This window comes from Lonchura striata, chromosome 22, assembly GCF_046129695.1.
Source record: "Lonchura striata isolate bLonStr1 chromosome 22, bLonStr1.mat, whole genome shotgun sequence".
In the NCBI taxonomy this organism is placed as follows: Eukaryota; Metazoa; Chordata; class Aves; order Passeriformes; family Estrildidae; genus Lonchura; species Lonchura striata.
In genome coordinates this window covers 8705959-8725587 of record NC_134624.1, presented here as the reverse complement: position 1 = coordinate 8725587, position 19629 = coordinate 8705959, and the positions used below count along the sequence as shown (strand labels likewise).

At 54.3% G+C, this 19629-nt stretch overlaps 1 protein-coding gene, 1 long non-coding RNA gene and 2 other non-coding genes across 5 annotated transcripts; 1 reads left to right on the top strand and 3 right to left on the bottom strand.

Moving 5' to 3' along the window:
- The first annotated feature begins 7115 nt into the window (after positions 1-7115).
- Positions 7116-13707, top strand: DIPK1B (divergent protein kinase domain 1B). The gene is made up of 5 exons (XM_021543592.3): positions 7116-7250; positions 9541-9675; positions 11029-11136; positions 11265-11441; positions 11950-13707. Exons 1-5 carry the CDS (start codon positions 7188-7190, stop codon positions 12760-12762), a joined length of 1296 nt encoding a protein of 431 aa, XP_021399267.2. The 5' UTR covers positions 7116-7187; the 3' UTR covers positions 12763-13707.
- A 1260-nt stretch (positions 13708-14967) lies between these two features.
- Positions 14968-18934, bottom strand: LOC110477637 (uncharacterized). Of its 2 annotated transcripts, none has more exons than XR_013341111.1 (3): positions 18709-18934; positions 17884-17986; positions 14968-16616 (listed from the first exon to the last, which is right to left on the bottom strand). It is a non-coding gene; the product is annotated as an uncharacterized LOC110477637 (long non-coding RNA). The 2 variants fall into 2 exon arrangements; XR_013341110.1 differs by having other exon boundaries at positions 18777-18934.
- LOC116184243 (small nucleolar RNA SNORA17) lies at positions 16359-16493 on the bottom strand. Its single transcript, XR_004149002.2, has one exon. It is a non-coding gene; the product is annotated as a small nucleolar RNA SNORA17 (small nucleolar RNA).
- LOC116184242 (small nucleolar RNA SNORA17) lies at positions 17506-17639 on the bottom strand. Its single transcript, XR_004149001.2, has one exon. It is a non-coding gene; the product is annotated as a small nucleolar RNA SNORA17 (small nucleolar RNA).
- Positions 18935-19629: the final 695 nt, after the last annotated feature.

Here is a 19629-nt window from a genome sequence, read left to right as displayed (position 1 = left end):
GCCCGCAGTGGCAGGGGCAGAGCTTCAGCCTGACCCTCAGCCTCCACGCTGGCTCCTGTTGCTCCATGTGGTTGCTGGGCTCCTCAGTAATCACACGTCAGAGCTCTGGTGACAACAGAGTCAACACTGGGGAGGAACCGGCTGGTGACTCAGCGTGGTTTCAACGTGAGCGCTGTGGTTCCCTGCTCACAGCAGAGCCTTGCACAAGAAACAGAAGCATGAGGTTGTTAAACGGCACAGCCTCCACTGGCCTCTGGAAAGGCAAAGAGCCCAAAGGACTTTGACTCTGGGAGCACACAGTTGAGAGAAAAATGTGTTTTAAAAGGCTATTAAATAATCTGGACCTTCCATCCTTCCTGTAACCTTTACTCGCCTATGAGTAACTCTATTGGAAAAATAAGACATAATCTGCTGGGATGTTCACACCAGCCAGGTGTGGATTTAAATCCATGCAAGACACAGGGCACGATGCTGATCCACAGAGGAATGCCACACCAGCACCCCACAGAGTGCCAGGGCTATCAGTGAGGCTGAGGATTGGTGTTTGCACAGCCAGTCCGCATCAGACAAGGATTGCAGCACCACCAAGCCCCCCCTAGTACTGGCTTTTATTCTTTTGCTCCTGGTAGACTTTGCCAAAAACAGGAGGTAGCAAAAGCATAAGATTCCAGATTTTACTGCTGCATTTACATTTGAAACCACAGGCTGGAAATCCCCCTGCACCTTATGGTCTCTGCACTATGCTCGTAAAAGGGTGTGCCCAGTACAGAACATCTTGCCTGGCTGCAGCTCTCAAGCTCTTTCAGGCACAGGGATGTAAAATTGGAATCACATTTTTTTTCCCCGAGTTGCAATACGATTAGGCTTTCTCCCAAATGTAATGTGTAAATAAAGGAAATTAAATTGTTTCTGATGGATTTTGTGCTGGTGGAAGGGGCTGGGTGGTTGACCTGGAGACTGATGGACTGAGCAGGGAAGGCAGAGCTGTGAGCCAAGGGCTTCCCTTGGTGGACAACCAGCTGGACAACTGGAGAGGAGTTGTTGCATCTTCCATGTCAGAGGTTCTCGAGGTTCTCAGGTCAGGGTGCCCCTGCTCATCATCAGCATATTGTGTCCCACCTGAGCTGGACTCCCATAATGAGGCACACTTGAGTTGGATTCTCATAAGGAGTCCAGCTAGGCTGGAGTCCTCTAAAGAGTCCACCTGGTCTGGATTCCCATAACAAGGCATACCTGGTCTGGGTTCAGCCATGGTGCCGAGCCCTGGGTGTGTCTCCAGGGTTGGACTGCCAGGTGTTTATGGGCTGTGTGTGCCCCACCTGTGCAACCTGAGCCAGCAATCTCATCCCCTCCTCTCCTGCAGCCCTTGATCCCTGTGCTGCGGCTGTGTGGCTGTAATTAGAGGAACGAGGAAGATCCTGTTTCCCTGGAGATCTGCAGTGCTGACCACTGCAAAGTGGGACACTGGGCCTCTGGGAGTCAAGGTGAGGTGCGCCCAGAAAAGGACACCGATCTCCAGCCCTGCCTCCCAAAGGACATTTCCCTTACTCTGCAGCATCCCACGGCACCATCCGGGTGCAGGCCCTGTTTGCTGAGCACGCTCTCTCCCCAGGCTGAGTGTGGCATTCCTGGCTTGCCAGACCTGCCAGCACTGTGCCACAGGGTGTGCCAGCAGCTCTGTGGAACCCAGCAGGACTAAAGGGCCTTTGGGTGAAGTCCAGGTGTGCCACTGGTGTGTGTCATGGGGCTGCTCCTGGAGCTGAGCTCAGCCATGGGCGGCAGCAGCACCTCCCCAGCCCCAGATCACCCCGGGGCCGCTGGTTGCTCTGCTGGTGCCAGAACCACCACCTTTGAAATGATCCCATCCTCCTGCTCCTCTGAGCAAGTCTCCTGCCCCCTTCGCTGCCTCTCCAAGGGAAAATGGGCTCCAGCACCTGCACAGACACTTGCTGGGGCTGAGCACAGGGGTTGCTGGAGAAGGAAAAAGGCAAGTTACCACCATGGAGCAGTGGAAATGTACTGACACCGCTGGGCAGGGCGGGAGGGAGTGGAGCAGCCCGGGGTGCTTGCAGCACAAAGACCATTTCTCTTGTGAGCAACTCCAGTCTTGCCACAGGAATGAATCTGGGCTGGGGCTGAGCTCACACAGGGCTGGATCCCAGAACAGGCTGCTGGGATTGGCTGCACCACAGCCAGGCAGCAGCTTTATTTAGTAGAAGCACAATGTGAAACCAGCACCCAGGCCTTTGGGCGTGTGAAATCAGTACCCATCTCTTCCAGGGGTGCCTGTGTGGGAACAGAGTGTCTGGGCAATTGCTGGGTAGGATGCTTGGGTATCTGGAATTGGATGTCACAAACTCCCCAGGTGCTGCCCTCTCATTGCAGAGCCCTGCTGGAGCTGCCAGTGTGTTGCAACTGGCCCCTCCAGGTGCCAGTCACCACAAAGTGAATTCTTTTCCTCCCTTGAAATAAACCACGCACACCTCAGTAGGCTAAAATCCACACGGGGAATATATGTCTGCATGAAATAAACAGTTGCTCTCTCTCAGTTTCCTCTGTTATTGATTAATGCCTCTTAATGACTCTGACCTCAAAAAATCTTGTAGTTGCCGCCTGTCACAGAAGATCAATGGAGCAGCATTAGCAGGAGATAGAGGCAAACTGTCCCAGGTGAGCTCTCTGCCGAGGCCAATGTGGGAGCAGCACAATCAATATTTCAGCATGACCTCTCCCTCTTGCTTGCTTTTTTTTCTCCTTGAGCTGGTTGGGCAATAAAGTCTGCTCTGAGCTTTCACCAGGACTAGATTATAACTATCCAAATTGATCTGATCTGTAAAGGATAAAAGGGTCTCTTAAGCCAGCTGTCTGCACTGGCAAAACTCAAGTGGCTGAGCAGACAGGGTCAGACCTTCATTAATTCCTGGATGCTTGGGACCCTGCTCATGCCATGCGTGAAGGCTGGACCACAGTGCTGGAGGGAGTCAATTAGTCATGACAAATGCAATCTGACTTCTCCCCCAGAGCTTTCCCAGTCAGTTGCTTGTGCTGCTGGTGCCTTTTCACGAGTGCATCATCACTGAAGCCACCATGCCCTGTTCCTCCCATGCTCTCTTTGTGATACCTCCTTGTTTCTCTTATTACCCTTTCTCCAGGGATAAATTGTGCTCAGGAGGGAGAGCCCTTTGTTGATTCAGGCACTGGGAGATGCTGCAGTGAGCAGAGGTGTCCCAGGTGAAGCATGGGACAGGGGAGGTGAGGGCGGGTTCTCTTTTGCTCACACAGCCACTGCCTTCTTGAAAACCTTCTGCACATCAACCCTCCAAACTGCAGCCTCTCTCCTCACTGAAACTGATACACAGGGAGCCCCTGGGAGATGAATGGGGACTTAAAAACCATGTCCAGAGCTGTTCATCCCACCTGTGCATCTCTGGCTCTTCTGAGGCCAGCTCAGCCCATGCCTGCTCCAAGGAATGTCTCCCTGGCCAAGCCTGACTTTGGGAGCCAAATGCCCAGGGTGCAAGCTGTGCCCTGGCTCTCATGTGGAGCAGCTGGGGGCTGGCAGGGGCTGTCCGTGGCCACTGGTGAGGGAGGAATCCTCTGGGCACGACCTGATGAAGAATAACTCCATAATCTAAAGCAGTGCAGGGATCTGCTTGCTCAGCCTGCTTCTCCAAGCTCCTTTGCAAGCTCCCTTTCCTCCCTGGCTGGGAAGCGCCCACGGTTGGCACATGATGGAAATCCCAATGAGAGAAGCTCCCCTTCCAGAGCCAGCACCGCAGGGCTCCCAGCCACAGCCACCACCCTTTGCCTTTAACCCCAGCACTGCCTGCAGACCCTTGAGCTTCCCTCTCTTTCACCTCATAGTTCAGGGCCAGGGACATCCCTGGGGTGTCCCCAGCCCAAGGTGATGGTGGTGAATGAAGGGTGAGACCCCCAAATGGTTCCCAGCAAGCCAGGAGTTCTGTGAGGGCTGCAATCCTGGCCCAAAGCATCCGACGAGCCCCAGCACCCCCATTCAACCCCCCTTAACTTCGTAGTGCTTAATTACAAGTAGCAGGGGTTTGGAGAAGAAGCGGAGGGGGCAAGCACAGGACAGATTGGAGGGAAGATTGTGCTGGGGGTGGCAGGGCTGTCAAGCCAGAAACACAAGAGCTGATTAGCATTTCTAATTATAACCGCTGTGCTGAGCCCGGCAGGGCCGGCAGGCAGCAGAGGCAGCTGACGGGCTGTGCAGTGCCAGCTGTGGATGCCGCGCAGGAAGCGCGGGCGGTCAGCCTCAAATCCTTCAAAGATGCACAGAAAAGAGCATTAAAGCCTGGATCCATCATCTCCGGAGCTGCGGCCATGCCTGGGAATGCCGGGAGCCATCGCAGCCCGCCCGGGGCAGAAATCCCTCTGTGCCCATGGGGCTGATCCTGATGGCAGAGGAGAGGGGGGTGAGCATGTGCCCCTGTTTGGGTTTGGGGTCCTGCACTCCCCTGCTGACCAGCAGCTCTGGGCACTGCCGGTGATGGCATTGGGCTGTCCCCAGCTGTCACCCAACTCTGACATCCCACCCAGAGGAAGGTGGGCAGCTCAGGGTGCCCTGGAGGGGATGAGGGGATGGAAAAAGGGATGGCTGGAGGTCCCTGCTCACGAGCCAGGCTGCTCTGCACTGCTGTTATCTCTGGCTGGAGATCATTTACTCCTTTTCATTTAGCCAGGTAAATATCACGGGCCAGCAAATGACCGCTGTGGGGCTGTGGCTGCCATGTCCCGGGGGCACGGTGCCCTTGGGGACGTGCCCGCAGAGCCACCGCCTGGCAGGGAAGTGATCAGAGGCCAGCGCAGCACGCTGCGGGCTGAGCTGGGATTAGCAGGGCTTTGACCAGGAGAAACTGAAGCGACTTAATCAAGGCAGGGAGTGAAAGAAGTCCCAGGGAGGAGCTGAGCATTGGCTGATCCCGGCATCTTCTGCATGCTGACAGCGCCTGTGGGAGCATTTTCACACAGCTCTGCCTGCCTGATGCTGGAGCCCATCCTGGCAGTGCCAGGGGATTTTGGGGAGGGGAGAGATACCTTGCACAGGGGCAGCAGCCCAGGCAGAGCATCCCTGGTGCCAGGTATCTGGGATAGAAACAGCACATGGGCACCATGGGGAGAGATCTCCCTTCCCTTGTGCGTTGGGTATCATCACACCTGCAGAATTTTTATTACTCTTTTGATTGGATTAATTAATCATTCAGTGATAACTGCTCATTAGGCATCCTAACAATCAATACTAATCACTTAATTACTTGGCATATTACAGCTTGGGATAGTCTGCTCATTCCTAATTAGATTCGCTGGACAATCCACACCTGAATTTTGCAGAGCCCCACAGCAGAGTTCTGTGGATTTCAAGCCACCCTCAGCCCTGGCCCAGGTGTGTCATTTCCCATCTCCATTGAGAATTCTTCTCCCACTCTTGGCCTCCAAAATCAGAGTTCAAGTCAGAAGGAGCTGCAGCAGCAGGGTGAGCAGGGAGTGTGGAATGCATCCAGCAATCCACCTTCCTGTCCCTGCTCTTTCCCAAATTACCAACCCCACCATCAAAAATAAATCTCAGAGGCTTTTCTTTTTTCCTGTGTGAATTAACACTAAAAATAAGAACCTGCTGGAGAACCATCCTGGCTTCAGTGGGTGGTCATACCTGCCTGGATGGGGGCTGTGGGTGGCCGAGGTGACGTTCATTGTCCCTGTCCCTGTCACCGCTGCAGGCAATGTCAGCCCAGCCCACACAGAGGTCAGGGCACAGCACTGGAGCAGCAGGGACCTCCTCGGGGTTAAAAGCAGGCAGCAAGCACACTGCAGGATTTGGGAGGTTTCAGGCAGTTTTGTGTGATGCTCCTTATTCATCACCATCATTTGGATTAGTCTGGCAAAGGCTTTTGCTCATTAGGCCCTGATTACTCAGTGCTTGGCACTCACACCGAGCAGGGATCTGGGCTCTCAGTGACCAGTCTGTTTTCAAAGGTCATTTTAAGCCAAATTCAAAATGAAGGAACAACCTGAGCCACTAAAAGGGGGCAAACGGATAATCTGAAGATTTGCTGATAGCAGGCAAGGAATTATCTTAACAATGCCCTCGTGACTGAGTCTCCCAGATAATTTCCCATCTTATTTGCTCCGTCCCCCTTGCTCTAACTTGAACGTGCACACAGGATCATTTCCCATCATTATATTTGCTCCATCCCCATTGCTTTAACTTGAATGTGCATGCAGGATCCCCCTGGATGGGGCTGTCTCTGGCCTATTGAACACAAAGTCTTGCTGTGAGATTTCCCTGCCTGGCCACAATGCAAACAGGGAGGAACAGCCCACGCTGCTGTTGGGTTTCGGGGTGGGGAAAAGACACAGCAAGGAGGAGAAGGGGTGGCAGGGCTCAGGCCTGAGGGGCTGCAGCCCCCCGAGCTGTGCTCACAGGTTACCTGCTATGGGGAACAAGGAGGGAGTCTGGCCGCCTGTCACCCCAAATGGCTCTGAATAAACCTGGAGCTGCTGTGAATGCTGGGGGCCAGGTGGGATCAGCATCTCCACAGAGCCCTCCCTGCTCTGCCAGGATCATCAAGCAGGGCTGGGAGAGCCTCTGTGCGGTGGGGTGAGCCTGGGGATGGGATCCCCGAGTGGGTGGGGTGAGCCTGGGGATGGGATCCCCGAGTGGGTGGGGTGAGCCTGGGGATGGGATCCCCGAGTGGGTGGGGTGAACCTGGGGATGGGATCCCCGAGTGGGTTCCACCCACTCGGGGATCCCATCCCCAGGCTCACCCCACCGCACAGGGGCTCTCCCAGCGGAACCCCGGAATATGGGATGGGCATGGCTCCTCCAGTGGATGGACCCCTCGGGCTTGCGGCATGACACCGCCGGCTGGGATGCCCAGATGCGGAGCGCTGGGTTGGGTTTGGCCGAGCGGAGCAGCATCCCCCCGGTTCCCCGGGCTGCGGCGGAGCTGCGAGCGCCGCCTCCGCCTCCCGCACCGCCCCGCGCCGGGCGGAGCCGCCGAGCCCCGCGGGCCGGGCCGGGCGCTGCGGCGGAGCGGGCGGCGAGGCTGGGCCCCCATTCCCCGGGACCCCGGCCCGCCCCCGGGCCCCGGCGGCGGTGCGGGGGCCGCGGCCGCCCGGCCATGCCCCCCGGAGCCTGAAGCCCGCGGCCGCGGGGTGCCCGCAGCATGCGGAGGATCCGGCGGCTGGTGCATCTGGTGCTCTTCTGCCCCTTGTCCAAGGGCCTGCAGGTACCGGCAAGAGGGAGGATGAGCCGCGCTGGAGGATGCGGGCTCGGGGATGCGCTGGGAATGAGGGGGGATGCGCTGGGATGGAGGGTGCGGGCTCAGGGATGCCCGTCTCCCGCATCCTGGCACCGGCCGTGCACAAAGGGACGCTCCGGCTCGGTTCCCCCGACGCCGGTGCAAGGAGCTGGGGGCCGGGCAGCGGCACCGCGGGGGTCTGGAGGAACGCCGGGGGTCTGGGGCAGCAGCCGGGGCCGCAGCGGTTGCATAACCCGCGCCGCGCTCCGCCGTGCCGGAGCCTGGGGGCACCGGGGCAGCCCGCAGCGCTGGGTGAAGCCGCCGATGCAGCAGGGAAGGGATGACTCCTTCCTTCTCTTTCTTTCTTTTTTTTTTTTTTTTCCTCCTCTTCCCATCTCTGAGCTTCCGAGGGGCCGGGCACCTCCCTCAGATCTCCAGGGATGCTGGGGCCAGGGATGTCAGGGATGCTGGAGGATGTCAGGGATGCTGGAATGGGAGTTTTCTCTGCAGCCGTGGGCTGAGAGAGCCTGACTGTGGCAAAGATCCCGGACCAGAGGGGTTACCCTGGAGGGGATGAGGGGATACCCGGTGGGCAGAGGGTGCTGGCAGGAGGTGGGTGCAGAGCTGGGAGTGCTTGGAAACAACCCCCGTGTTCCCAGGGGAGCCACAGGGATGGAGCAGGATTTTGTTGATGCTGCATCCATTTTGCCTTTGAAGTCAGCCCCAGCCCAAAGTCACTTTCATATCCTCGAGTCACTCTAAAACTAAACACAGCAACTCTCACAGGGCGACACCCTTCAGTGCAGGGAAGGCAATGGGGAGAGAGACCCTCTTTGAGGAACCCTCAAAATCCAAAATCCAAGCAGAGCTCAGGGGAACCTCTCATTGAAATGCATCCCCCACTCCCACGTTTCTTTCCACCGTTTTGGGGATGATGCAGCCAGAGTTCCCCATGCCCGCAGTCCTGACTTGCTTCTCCCACAGGAACATGATGGATTCTAAGTCAGAATAAGCAAAAAGTGACATTTTGGCTATTCCAGGTTCTCTAAGACATATTTCTAGCAGGAAGTCCCTGAAGAGCCCCTTTGCTGAGGGCAGGGGGCCTCAGGCACCCACCCTGGGTAGTTTTGGGGGGCTGCTGTGCTGGGGGGGATCTCAGGGTCTCAGTGTGTCTGACTTCAGGGCCATGAGCTGGTTCTCAGCTCACCCCACGCTTTGTCTTTGCCAAGGCCTGGCTGTGCTTGGCTTCTCTTTAATTTAATTTCATGTTAATTAGCGGTGCCATTGCTTCACAGGCAAACTGGGCACCCTTTCCCTCTTCACACTTTAGGGTTTCCAATTAACAGGAGAAATGTCACGATCTCGAGGCAGACCTGCCTGCTCTCACCCTCACTGCCCATTCCTGTGGCTCCCAGAGCCCTGACAGCTCCTGGAAAGGGGCTGAGGAGGAGCGTTTTGGAGGTGGGGAGTGGTTTTGGGCTACAAGACCCAAGTGAGGATCCCTGGCAGGTTTTAAAGGTGCTGCACTCACTCAGATCCAGCCCTATCCCCCAGCAGCAGGTCTTGAGGAGGGTTTGGAGGTGGTCAAAGACCAAGGTTTCTGTAGAATTACCTACAGAAATGGGATGGAAAGATTTGTTTAGTGCAAGGATTCGTTCCCTGCCCTTTGGAACCGCCGGGATCTGCTCCGTTACGGGAGCCAGGTGAGCAGCCTCTCTTGCAGGAGGCCAGATGGCAGCAGTGCTGCTGTGCCAGGGTCAGGGGGAAGGAACAGAGCCAGCAAAACCAAAATCCTGCTGAGAGCCTCCGAGTCGTTTGCACAGAGCATCACCCGTGAGCTCCCAGGTTTGTCACTCGCCCACTCCCACACGGGAAGTGCTGCTGGGAGCTTCCCCTGCCCGTGGGGCTTTGTCAAGGGGGGGTTCTGCTGAGAGGGGTCCCCCCAAACAGGAGCAGAGCTCTTGCAGCCCCTCTGGGGTACCCCAGGCTTGCACAGGGCAGGAGAGCAGGAGGACGTGACCACAGCTCCCAGGGATGCACAGCACCCATCTCCTTGCAGCCCAGCCTGCTAATCCCTCTGCTTTTAGGGAATTTTAAGTGACCTACTTGCAGCAGGAGTTGCATAAGAGACTGATGAATATATATAAAAAAGGCTGAAGGTTTCCCCAGCGCTCAGGTCGGTGCGTGTGGCAGGAGCCGTCCTTGGCCAGCTGCTGCTGCCCTGGGCAAAGCCCTGCCCTTCAGAAAGGGTTTCAAAAGCATTTCCTTTCCCTTGCAGGGCCGCCTCCCGGGCATCAAGGTGAAGTACCTGCTGGTGGTGTGGCTGGGCATCTTCGTGGGCAGCTGGGTGGCCTACATGCACTACTCGTCCTACTCGGAGCTGTGCCGCGGCCACGTCTGCCGGATGATCATCGTGAGTGGGCTGCTGGGCTGGCTGGGGCTCTGGGAACCCCATTTCCATCCTCCCAAACCCCACAGCTGGGAGGGGGAGCCCTCCTGGCAGCTGCTGCCCTGCTGCTGTCCCTGACACGGCAGGAGGGGTGACCTTACCCTGCCAGGGTGACAGTGAAACAATTCCATGGGATGGCAGAGGGAAGCAGCCAGGGCAGATCCACGTCTGTGCGGATGAAGCTGGAATGGCAGGGCAGGGAGCAGGATCTGCAGGCAGGGACAGCATGGCACCAGTCCCGTCTGGGCTCTGCAGAACAGGAGGAAAAAGGGAGCACGCAGTCCATGGCACCTGTCTGTGATGGCTGAGCAGCCCCAAGGAAAGAAAGGAGCAGAGCTCTGGGTGGCAGCCTGGCTCTGTGTTTGCCTCTTTGGGGTTTGCAGGGGAGCCCCAAGGAAAGAAAGGAGCAGAGCTCTGGGTGGCAGCCTGGCTCTGTGTTTGCCTCTTTGGGGTTTGCAGGGGAGCCCCAAGGAAAGAAAGGAGCAGAGCTCTGGGTGGCAGCCTGGCTCTGTGTTTGCCTCTTTGGGGTTTGCAGGGTGGTGCCCATTCTGTGTTCCCCATGGTGGGGTGCCCCAGGAGTGCTGTGTGTGTGCCCCTGGCGTGGCAGTGGGGCTCAGCCCAGCCCAGGCGAGGAGGGGGAGCTGGGCTGTGTCAGAACAAGCCTCGTTCATCAATCCCACAGCAGAGAAGGGAGGCTGGAATTGCCATAACAACAGCGACGTTTAATTCGATTTTCTGCCTGACTCCGACCGCGGGGTCTCGGGCGCTAATTCCTGCTCGGAGCTGGGGCATCCAGGCACCGTGTCTGGCCGTGTCCCCTGTGAGCAGGTCCAAGGGTTAATTCCCATCCACAGCAGAAAAAAAAAAAAGGAAAAGATGCAGTGAATGTCTGCAGCTCCAGCTTCCAGCCCTGAGGCTGCCGTGCCCTCGCTGAGGAGCTGCAGAGCTGCAGCCTCTCCTGCCCAGGGATGTCTCCAGCTCCAGCCTGGCCATGGATCAGAGCCACTGTCTGTCCCTGTCCTTGCCACCCCTGGGACTGGGGCCAGCCTGGCTCACAGCAGGGACTGCTGCTCTCCTGAGCTGCCTGAGCCTGTGCATCCTCTCCCAACTCCACACTGTGCTCTGCTCCAGCCCGGGAAGTTCTCCCAGGCCCCTGGATTTGCAGCAGCATCACCTAGGATCAAATCCCTGAGATCCCTCCTGCAGCACAGGGGTCCCTGCCAGCCCAGCCCCACCACACCCATGGCATTGATCCATCCCTAAGGGCCAGCAGAAATCTGTTCCTGCTGAGCTCCTCTCTCTCCTTGCTCTCCCCAGTGTGACCAGTACAAGAAAGGGATCATTTCTGGCTCCACGTGTAAAGACCTGTGTGAGGAGCGCATCCTCCTCTTCCAGCACTGCCTCTCCTCCTCCCCCAGCCAGCAGGTAGGTCTGTGCCCCCCAGCCATGACAGGGGCTGGGCACCAGCACCAAACCCTGCACATCTGCCCCTCTGCCCATCCCAAACCGGAACCCAGCTCCCTCCAGCTGCTGTCCCCCTCCCTGTGCTCCAGGTTTACAGAGGGCTCTGGAGGGACAGGGAGGTGATCATCAAATGTGGCATCGGGGAAGCGCTGAGGGCCGACAGCCGCCCGGACTCTGTGCCCAGGAGGGACGTGGTGCTCTTCGACAAACCCACACGGGGAACCTCCATGGATGAGTTCAAGGAAATGCTCCTCAACTTCCTGAAGGTCAGTGAGGGATCCCACAGGCCTGGGGTGGCTCCTGCGAGTCAGAAACACCAACTGTGTTTGTCCTTCCCTTGGAATGAGAGCTCCACCTGCCCGTGCCCCCCACCAGTGCTGGGTGGCAGTGCCATGCACTGCTTTAGAGGAGGAAATGAGTTCTTATTGTGAGATTTCAGTAGCAGCATCCCTGGAGGTGGCTGTGCCACAGCTGTGGGTGGCATCTGTGCTGGGCAGAGCTGATTTGGTGGCCCTGGTAGTTACCCCTGTCGGGGCTTCTGCAGCAGTGGTGGGGTAGCAGCTCTGGCAGGAGGCTCTAGAGCAGCCCTGAGGCTGGTAAAATTCTGCTGGAGCTGGATCTGCCCATGCATGGTGTGGCACTGGATTTTGTGGAGCGTCACCATTTCCTCCTCTCCCCAGCTCAGTTCTTTGCTCCCCCGGTTCGGTTTTGTGACGTGACACCCAAACATGGAGAGCTGTGAGGGTCTGATGCCATTTCTTGTCCCGTTTGCAGTCCAAGCTGGGGGATCAGCCATCTCTTCCTGCCTTGGTGAGCCGGATCATCACCATGGCAGACGTGAACCGTGACGGGAAGGTGTCCCTGGCAGAAGCCAAATCCATCTGGGCGCTGCTTCAGCTCAACGAGTTCCTCCTCATGTTCTCCCTGCATGAGAAGGAGCACACGGCCAAGCTGCTGGGGCACTGTGGGGACCTTTATGTCACCGAGAAGATCCCCCACACGTCCCTGTACGGGGTGGATGTCCCCCCTTTCCTGCAGTCCCTGCTGCCTTCCATCGCCCACCAGCTCATCCACCAGTGGTTCGCGCCGGCCTGGCCCCGGCGCGCCAAGATCGCCATCGGCCTGCTGGAGTTCGTGGAGGAAATCTTCCACGGGACCTACGGGAACTTCTACATCTGCGAGAGCAGCCTCAGGAACGTGGGCTACAACGACAAGTACGACTTCAAAATGGTGAAGCTGCGCAAGGTGGCGACGGAGATGACAATCAGAGGATTCCTCAAGGGCCGGCACTGCGAGCAGAACGGGGACTGCACCTACGGGCGGGACTGCACGGCCACGTGTGACAAGCTGCTGAAGCAGTGCAAGAGCGACGTGGTGCAGCCCAACCTGGCCAAGGTGTGCGGGCTGCTGCAGGACTATCTGCTCTACGGAGCTCCCCTGGAGCTGAAGGAAGAGCTGCAGAAGCAGCTCCGAACGTGCATGACCCTCAGTGGCCTGGCCAGCCAGATGGAAGTGCACCACTCCCTCGTGCTCAACAACCTCAAGACCTTGCTCTGGAAGAAGATTTCCAACACCAAATATTCCTAACGGGGGAAGCACGGCCCTGGAGTTTCCAATCTGTGAGCTTGGAGTGAGGCCCAAGGGCTGAAGGCCTGTTTCTCCATCCTCTCCCCCCCAGGAAAAACACCCTGCACAGGGAGTTCAGCAGAGCTGCAGCCCCTTCTCCTTCATGGAAAACCAAGCGTCATGGCTTGCACCACCCAGCAGGATCGGGATGGATCGGCAGGAGCGGAGCTGGGACACGGAGCTGGGCTGAGCAGGCTTGGGGGAGGAAGAGGACACGGAAGCGGAGCCCAGCTGGATGCATCAAACTGTTCCTTGATGAGCAGGAAAGCAGAGCAAAGCGATGGGAATGAAGCATTCACGCTGTACTTGTCACATCTCCTTTTGAGGAACGGCTCTGATGTAAATAAACAGCTTTTACGTGAATCACACCCATCCATCAACAGCCAAACAGCAGCCTGTTAAGTACCAGCTTGTTTGTGATCTAAAAAGGAGGAAAAGGTAGATTTCCCCTTTCAAAGTCTCTCCTGAAGTGTCTGAGTCATCTGCCACCAGCTCCAGCTGGCACACAGGAAGCAGATCAGCTATCTGTTGCACCGCGGAGAATCGTGGCAGTCCTTTGGTTCCGTTTTTAAGTGCCTGACCCTGCCGGCGATGCCGTGAGTTGTGAGAGGCTCCCCCCAGCTGCTCCTGCCCCCAGTCTGCAATTGGCAGCAGAAGCCATTCCCTCACGGCTCCGCTCTGGAAGCGGCCGAGGCCGAGGATGGCTTAAAGGCAAAGGGCTAAAGACGAATTTGTGACCCCCTCGAGTGCTCGGGTGTCACTGCCCACCGCACTCCGAGCAGGGATAAGCCAACCCCTCCGTTTTCATTCTCCAAAAACTAAGCTGGGCTTGCCCTGCCGAGGTTGAAGGTTAATACCAGAATAATCCAGTGCTTCTCTCATTATTAAAATGAATTTCCAGGCAAAGCTTTTAGCAGGTCTCCAGACGGTTTTTTTTTTGGCTGTGTTTGTGCTCCCAGGGCTCCAACTATGGCCGTTTCCTAGAAATGCTCAATTATAGCAATCTCACAGCTCTGGGCAGGGAGGAGCTGGATAAACTCCCCCGAGGTTGCTCTGTTCCCAGCACAGCCATATTCCTGCTGCTGGAGCAAGTGCTGCTTCTCCCGCAGCAATTCCTTAGGGAAGTGAGCGTGCAGCTGATGTGCAATCACAGAATAAAAATACACCTGACACCGCAGCACCAGGGCTGCAAATTTAGGAGCCCTCTGGGGAGGAAGATCAGGATTTTCCTTCTGTTGGTTCTTTAGGAGGCTCATCACCTCTCACTGGGCACGTTTTGGTGTCAGGAGTGCTCCGTATCCAGCAGAGCTCGCTCCCTGCTGAGTGGCCTCTGAAATGTGATTTATCCATGGAAAAGGTGAGCACTGCCAAGGATTCTGTGCTTGAAGGGCTCCTCAGCCTGGATGGGGTTTGGGCACTGCCAAGGCCCCGTGTGCAGCTGCAGGGAGGGAAAGGCAGGGCTGGAATTTGCTGGAATTCAGGCTCCTCATCCCTTGTCCTGCATCCCCATGGCAACAGCTCCCCTGACAAATCCATCTCCTCCTGCCACCAGCAAAGGAATCCAAGCCCCTGCCAAAATCCCCTCCTCAGGGCAGCAAAAAAAAACCATTTTCCATCCTTCCCACTATTGTTGGCTCCCACTAAATCCCTGCTGTTCCCTCAAAGCAGTGTTAAAGCACCTGGAGAAGTGGAGGAAAACAATTTCCCCAGCACCAGAACCTCTGTGTTTATGAAGAGGTGGCCCCTGTAGCTGAGACCTGGCCCTGACAGTTTAATTGAAATAAAGACACTTGTGACAACTGTTCCATTAATGTACGCCCCCCTGGCCCTGCACACGCCCAGGAATTCTGCTCATCACTAATAAAAACACAAAGTGGTTTATACAGTTTACAAACCACATCAGGATACAGGAGAGAAATGAGTCAAGGCAAAGTTGTTCTACACTCAGAATTCCTCCAGATTCCCCACAGGAGTTGGAAAAAAAGCCAGGACACTCCATGACTGAGTCTCACTGGATCCCCTTTGTGCCCAAGGGGATGGAGGTAAAACCTTTTAACTGCTTTAAAACAACCCTAAACTCTCATATCCACAAAGTCTTACATCCTAGAATGGTTAAAAAAATAGCATTACTTGGGGTGCTACAAACACACAGCATAATCCTTCCAGTCTTGTAGGTGGCATCTTTATTTAGTTTTTTTTTTTTTTTTTAAATTTAAATCCTTCTTAACCATGTAGAGAAAACACAGATGATCAGTTCTGGGAATCTCCAAACCATCAGACGTGGATGCTGCCAGCCAGTTCTGTTGCCATGTTTGTCAGACATTCTGCAGCTCAAGGCATAATCTGCAAATAAAAAAATAAGGCCCAAGATGTCAGAAAAGTTGAAAAACAGGCAAGAAAAGGGAGCAATGAAGTCAGTACTAATGAGCTAATTAACCCGTGCCATCCAGACTCTGCTACCCACACTGGCTTTGGGTTGTCCTAAGATTTTACACATCCCAGGGGAAATAAAGATGAAATATAAAATGAAACCATATTTTAAGGCCGTTACCAGGATTCACAAGGAAACTTTTAGACAGGGATTACCTCAGTCCAGAAGGACATGGCACAAATTTAGGAGAAGCTCTTTGGCATGGCATCAGAAGGGTTTTGGGAAAATATCTGGCATAGGGAGTTTAGGAAAGGGATAATTTAAGAGCAGGATAGGCTGGAGCCTGCTCTGGGTTATTCCATCACTCTAAAAATCCAAGGTGAGTTTGCCAACCTCGGTGCAGAGCCAAGCTATTAATAGTGCAGAGAAAAAAAAAAAATCTGGGCTTTTTCCAGCCTTTAAAGCCATGACATAAACCAGTCCTTGATGATGAAGGGCTGTGCTATGTGCAGAGAGATTTTTAATTTCTCTCTAAACCACTTTCATGCAAAACATTCATGTTTTCCACAGCTGAGAGCCAGTTTTTCCTTCAGTAAAGCAATATCCATGGCCAGGAGTGCTGTAAATGTTTCAGTAAATGCCATCAGGGAAACGTTCATGATTCTGCTGTGCCTCACACAGGGAAGTTCTAAAGAGACACTCATTAGCACTCAGTGCCCACGCAGGACCCCTGGTGTGAGGAAAGCCTGATGAAAAACCCCAAACACGGATTGCAGGGTTAAAAGAAGTCAAGAAATTTAAATAAAAGAGCCACATCCTCAAGCATACCCACATCCCCACCACCTTATTAAGATTCTCTTCCACAGCCAGTGACTGTTGCCAATTAAAGGTTCTTTTTGCACCACTGAGGCCCCTTTGGCCCCGTAATGGCCATTTAATGAGGTTTCCCATTTGGCAGTGCCAGAGTTACTCACTGCAAAGCTCAGGGTCACAATCTCTGCGTGCCCAGAGCTGCTCTTGCTGTTTCTGCTGTCCCTCAAGAAGGGACAGTGACACACAGCACCAACTGCACACAGGGACACCTGTGCAAGCTGGGACAGCAGAAGGTGATGAAGAGAAGGACTGAAGGACAGTGTCCATCCTCCAGCATTCCCCACCAAAGACAAGAGGGCAGGAAAGAACAGCACGTGTCAGGTTGTTGAGCAATCCTGAGAGCTCACAGGGCTCGGAGCACCAGGGAAGACCTCGCCTGTTCCTGTCTGCCACCAAAAGACACAGCCATGGCACTGCAGCCACGCCTGCAACACGGAACTGGGGCAGGGGCTGGCACTGCCAGCACTGCAGCTCACCTGGGCAGGGCTGGCACTGCCACTGCAACTCACCTGGGCTTGGGGCTGGCAGCTCACCTGAGCTGGGGCTGGCACTGCGGCTCACCTGGGCTGGGCTAGAATGGTTAAAAAATAGCATTACTTGGGGTGCTACAAACACACAGCATAATCCTTCCAGTCTTGTAGGTGGCATCTTTATTTAGGTTTTTTTTTTAAATTTAAATCCTTCTTAACCATGTAGAGAAAACACAGATGATCAGTTTTAGGCTCCTCCAGGTCTGCCTCTGAATAGGAGAAAAACACATGGACAGCCTTCAGCCACACATCCCCATAGTCTGGTTAAACTGCTTCACTGCCAGCAGGAATTTATAAGGAATGAATTAACAGCATATATGTGGCAGGCACATACTCCTCTCTCTCAGGATTTATTCATACAGGAGCACAGAAAAGAAAAGAAAGAGAGAAAAGAAGGAGAAAACGATTTCTATTTCTGCTCCTTGCTTTTCCCATGTGGAATGTGTCTGGAGAATTGTTTACCTGGGGTGAGTCCTTGATTAAATTCTAGTAAGGATTGTTTGAGCCTGATGGCCAATCCAACTCACCTCTGGCTGGACTCTCAAGAAGTCCTAAGTTGTAGTTAGTTAGATATAGTTACAAAATTAGGTTTGTAGTTTTATTATTTCCTTTAAATAGTATATTAATGTATTATAGTATAGTTATAATAAAGAAATCATTCAGCCTTCTGAACTAAAGTCAGGCATCACCATTTCTTCCCACCAGGCTCACATACATTTACAATACAAAGAAATATTCTTATTTTCTGACAGGATGAAGTCCCAGTGTTGCCACGTGGTTTTACAGATCACTTCCACTTATTCTCCTGTACCACAGGACCAGAACCCCACGTGCAGCCTAGAACAGAACCTCCCCTTCTGAACACCCAGACCTCACAGCCCAAGCAGCTCAGGGTTGGTTTTTCCCCGGTTTCCCTTCAGGCTGATGAAGGATGTCAGGCTATCAATCACTCTGAGTGCCCACGGGGTGCAGAACAAACGAGCGTAGAACATAGCCTGGGTCTCTCTTGCCACTCTTTGACACAAAGATGCCACAGCAGCCATCTCTGCAACGCCAGTGGCAGCCTGGGGGGAGAATAACCCCAGAACACTGAAAAAACTCAATTATGGGTGCAGGTCCATCCCTGGAAGTGCTCAAGGCCAGGCTGCATGCAGCTCTGAGCAGCATGGAGAGTGGAAGGAGCTCTTCCAACCCAAACCACTCCATGATTCTGTTGGATTTAAAAGGAGATTTTTATCACCTACTTAAAAGCAGTTTTACAAAGGAATTTGCTGCACGTGGAGATACCACATGTAGCACTCCACTTACAGTCAGGAAGGTGGCTGAAGCTTGCTCGGGCAGCCTTTTTCTGAAGGATCACCCTTCATTTCTGAACTTACACCATCCTGGTCACTTCATTTTTTTCTGCATGCTGAAGAAAGAAAAACAAAGGCAAAATGCTGTTAATAATCACGTAATAACCTTTTTTTTTTTTTTGGTGAAACACATAGCTTAACTGAAAACTACTAAAATATTTAAAAACATTCTCCTAAATTTTCTTCCCCTTTTTCAGTAGAGTATATTAAAAAAATATACATCTGCATATGCTTTCTATTACAGATATATATCTCTATATACATATTTCAATATATATATTTATATATATAAAAATTATGTACCTTAGCATATATTCAGTTCACAATATATAACCAATACATCACAAAATATAATTACATCACAATAATCAATATATATAAATTATACCACAATATATATCAAAACATTAATATGGCATTAATATATATTAATGTATTGATTATAAATATTATTTTATATATTATTAGTACCATATTAATGTATTGGTTATATATTAGTACCATAATGTATTGATTATAGACATATTATTAGTATCATTAAAGTATTGATTACAGGTAGATATTTTGTTATATTATCTTATATATTATTAGTACCATATTAATGTATTGATTATAGATATATTATTAGTATAACTGAAGTATTGATTACAGGTAGATATTTTGTTATATTATCTTATATATTATTAGTACCATATTAATGTATTGGTTATAGATACATTGTTAGTACCATATTAAAGCATCGATTATATAGATATTTGCCGCTAGCGCATTCCCCGACCTGCGGGATTTGCAGCGCACGTGGCAGCCCCGGGAGCCCGGCGGGGCTCGGAGCCGCTCCCAGCTCACCTCGCCCGGGGCCGGCGGGACGCGGCTCCGGCCCTGGGGGAGCCTCGCCACAACACGGCGGCGGAAGGCGCAGTGCGGTGTCCTGCGCATGAGGGACGCGGGGCTTCCCGCTGGCCCGGCCGGGAGAGGCCGAGGCCGGTCCCGGTCCCGGTCCCGGTTCCGGCCCCGGTCCCGGTCCCGGTCCCGGTCCCGGTCGCGGTCACGGGTCCGCTCCCGGAGCTCCGCTCCCGCCGCCCCGCGCCCGCCGAAAGGGCGCTGCCGTGCGCACCTCGCGCTTATATAGTGCGGGAATGGCCGCGCGCGCGCGCCGCTCTGCCGCCCGCCAGCGCCCCCTGCCGGGCGGGAGGACCCAGAGCCGGGAGAGGGCAGGGACGGGACACGGGAATGGGACACGGGACAGCGGACACGGGAATGGGACACGGGAATGGGAACATGGGAATGGGAACATGGGAATGGGACACCGGAATGGGACACGGGACAGGGGACACGGGAGTGGGACACGGGAATGGGAACACGGGAATGGGGACACGGGAATGGGACACGGGAATGGGACACGGGACAGGGGACACGGGAATGAGACACGGGAATGGGACACGGGACAGGAGACACGGGAATGGGACACGGGACAGCGGACACGGGAATGGGACACGGGAGTGGGAGAGGGGAATGGGACACGGGACAGCGGACACGGGAATGGGACACGGGAGTGGGAGAGGGGAATGGGACACGGGACAGGGACACGGGAATGGGACACGGGAATGGGAACATGGGAATGGGAACATGGGAATGGGACACGGGAATGGGACACGGGACAGGGGACACGGGAATGGGACACGGGAATGGGGACACGGGA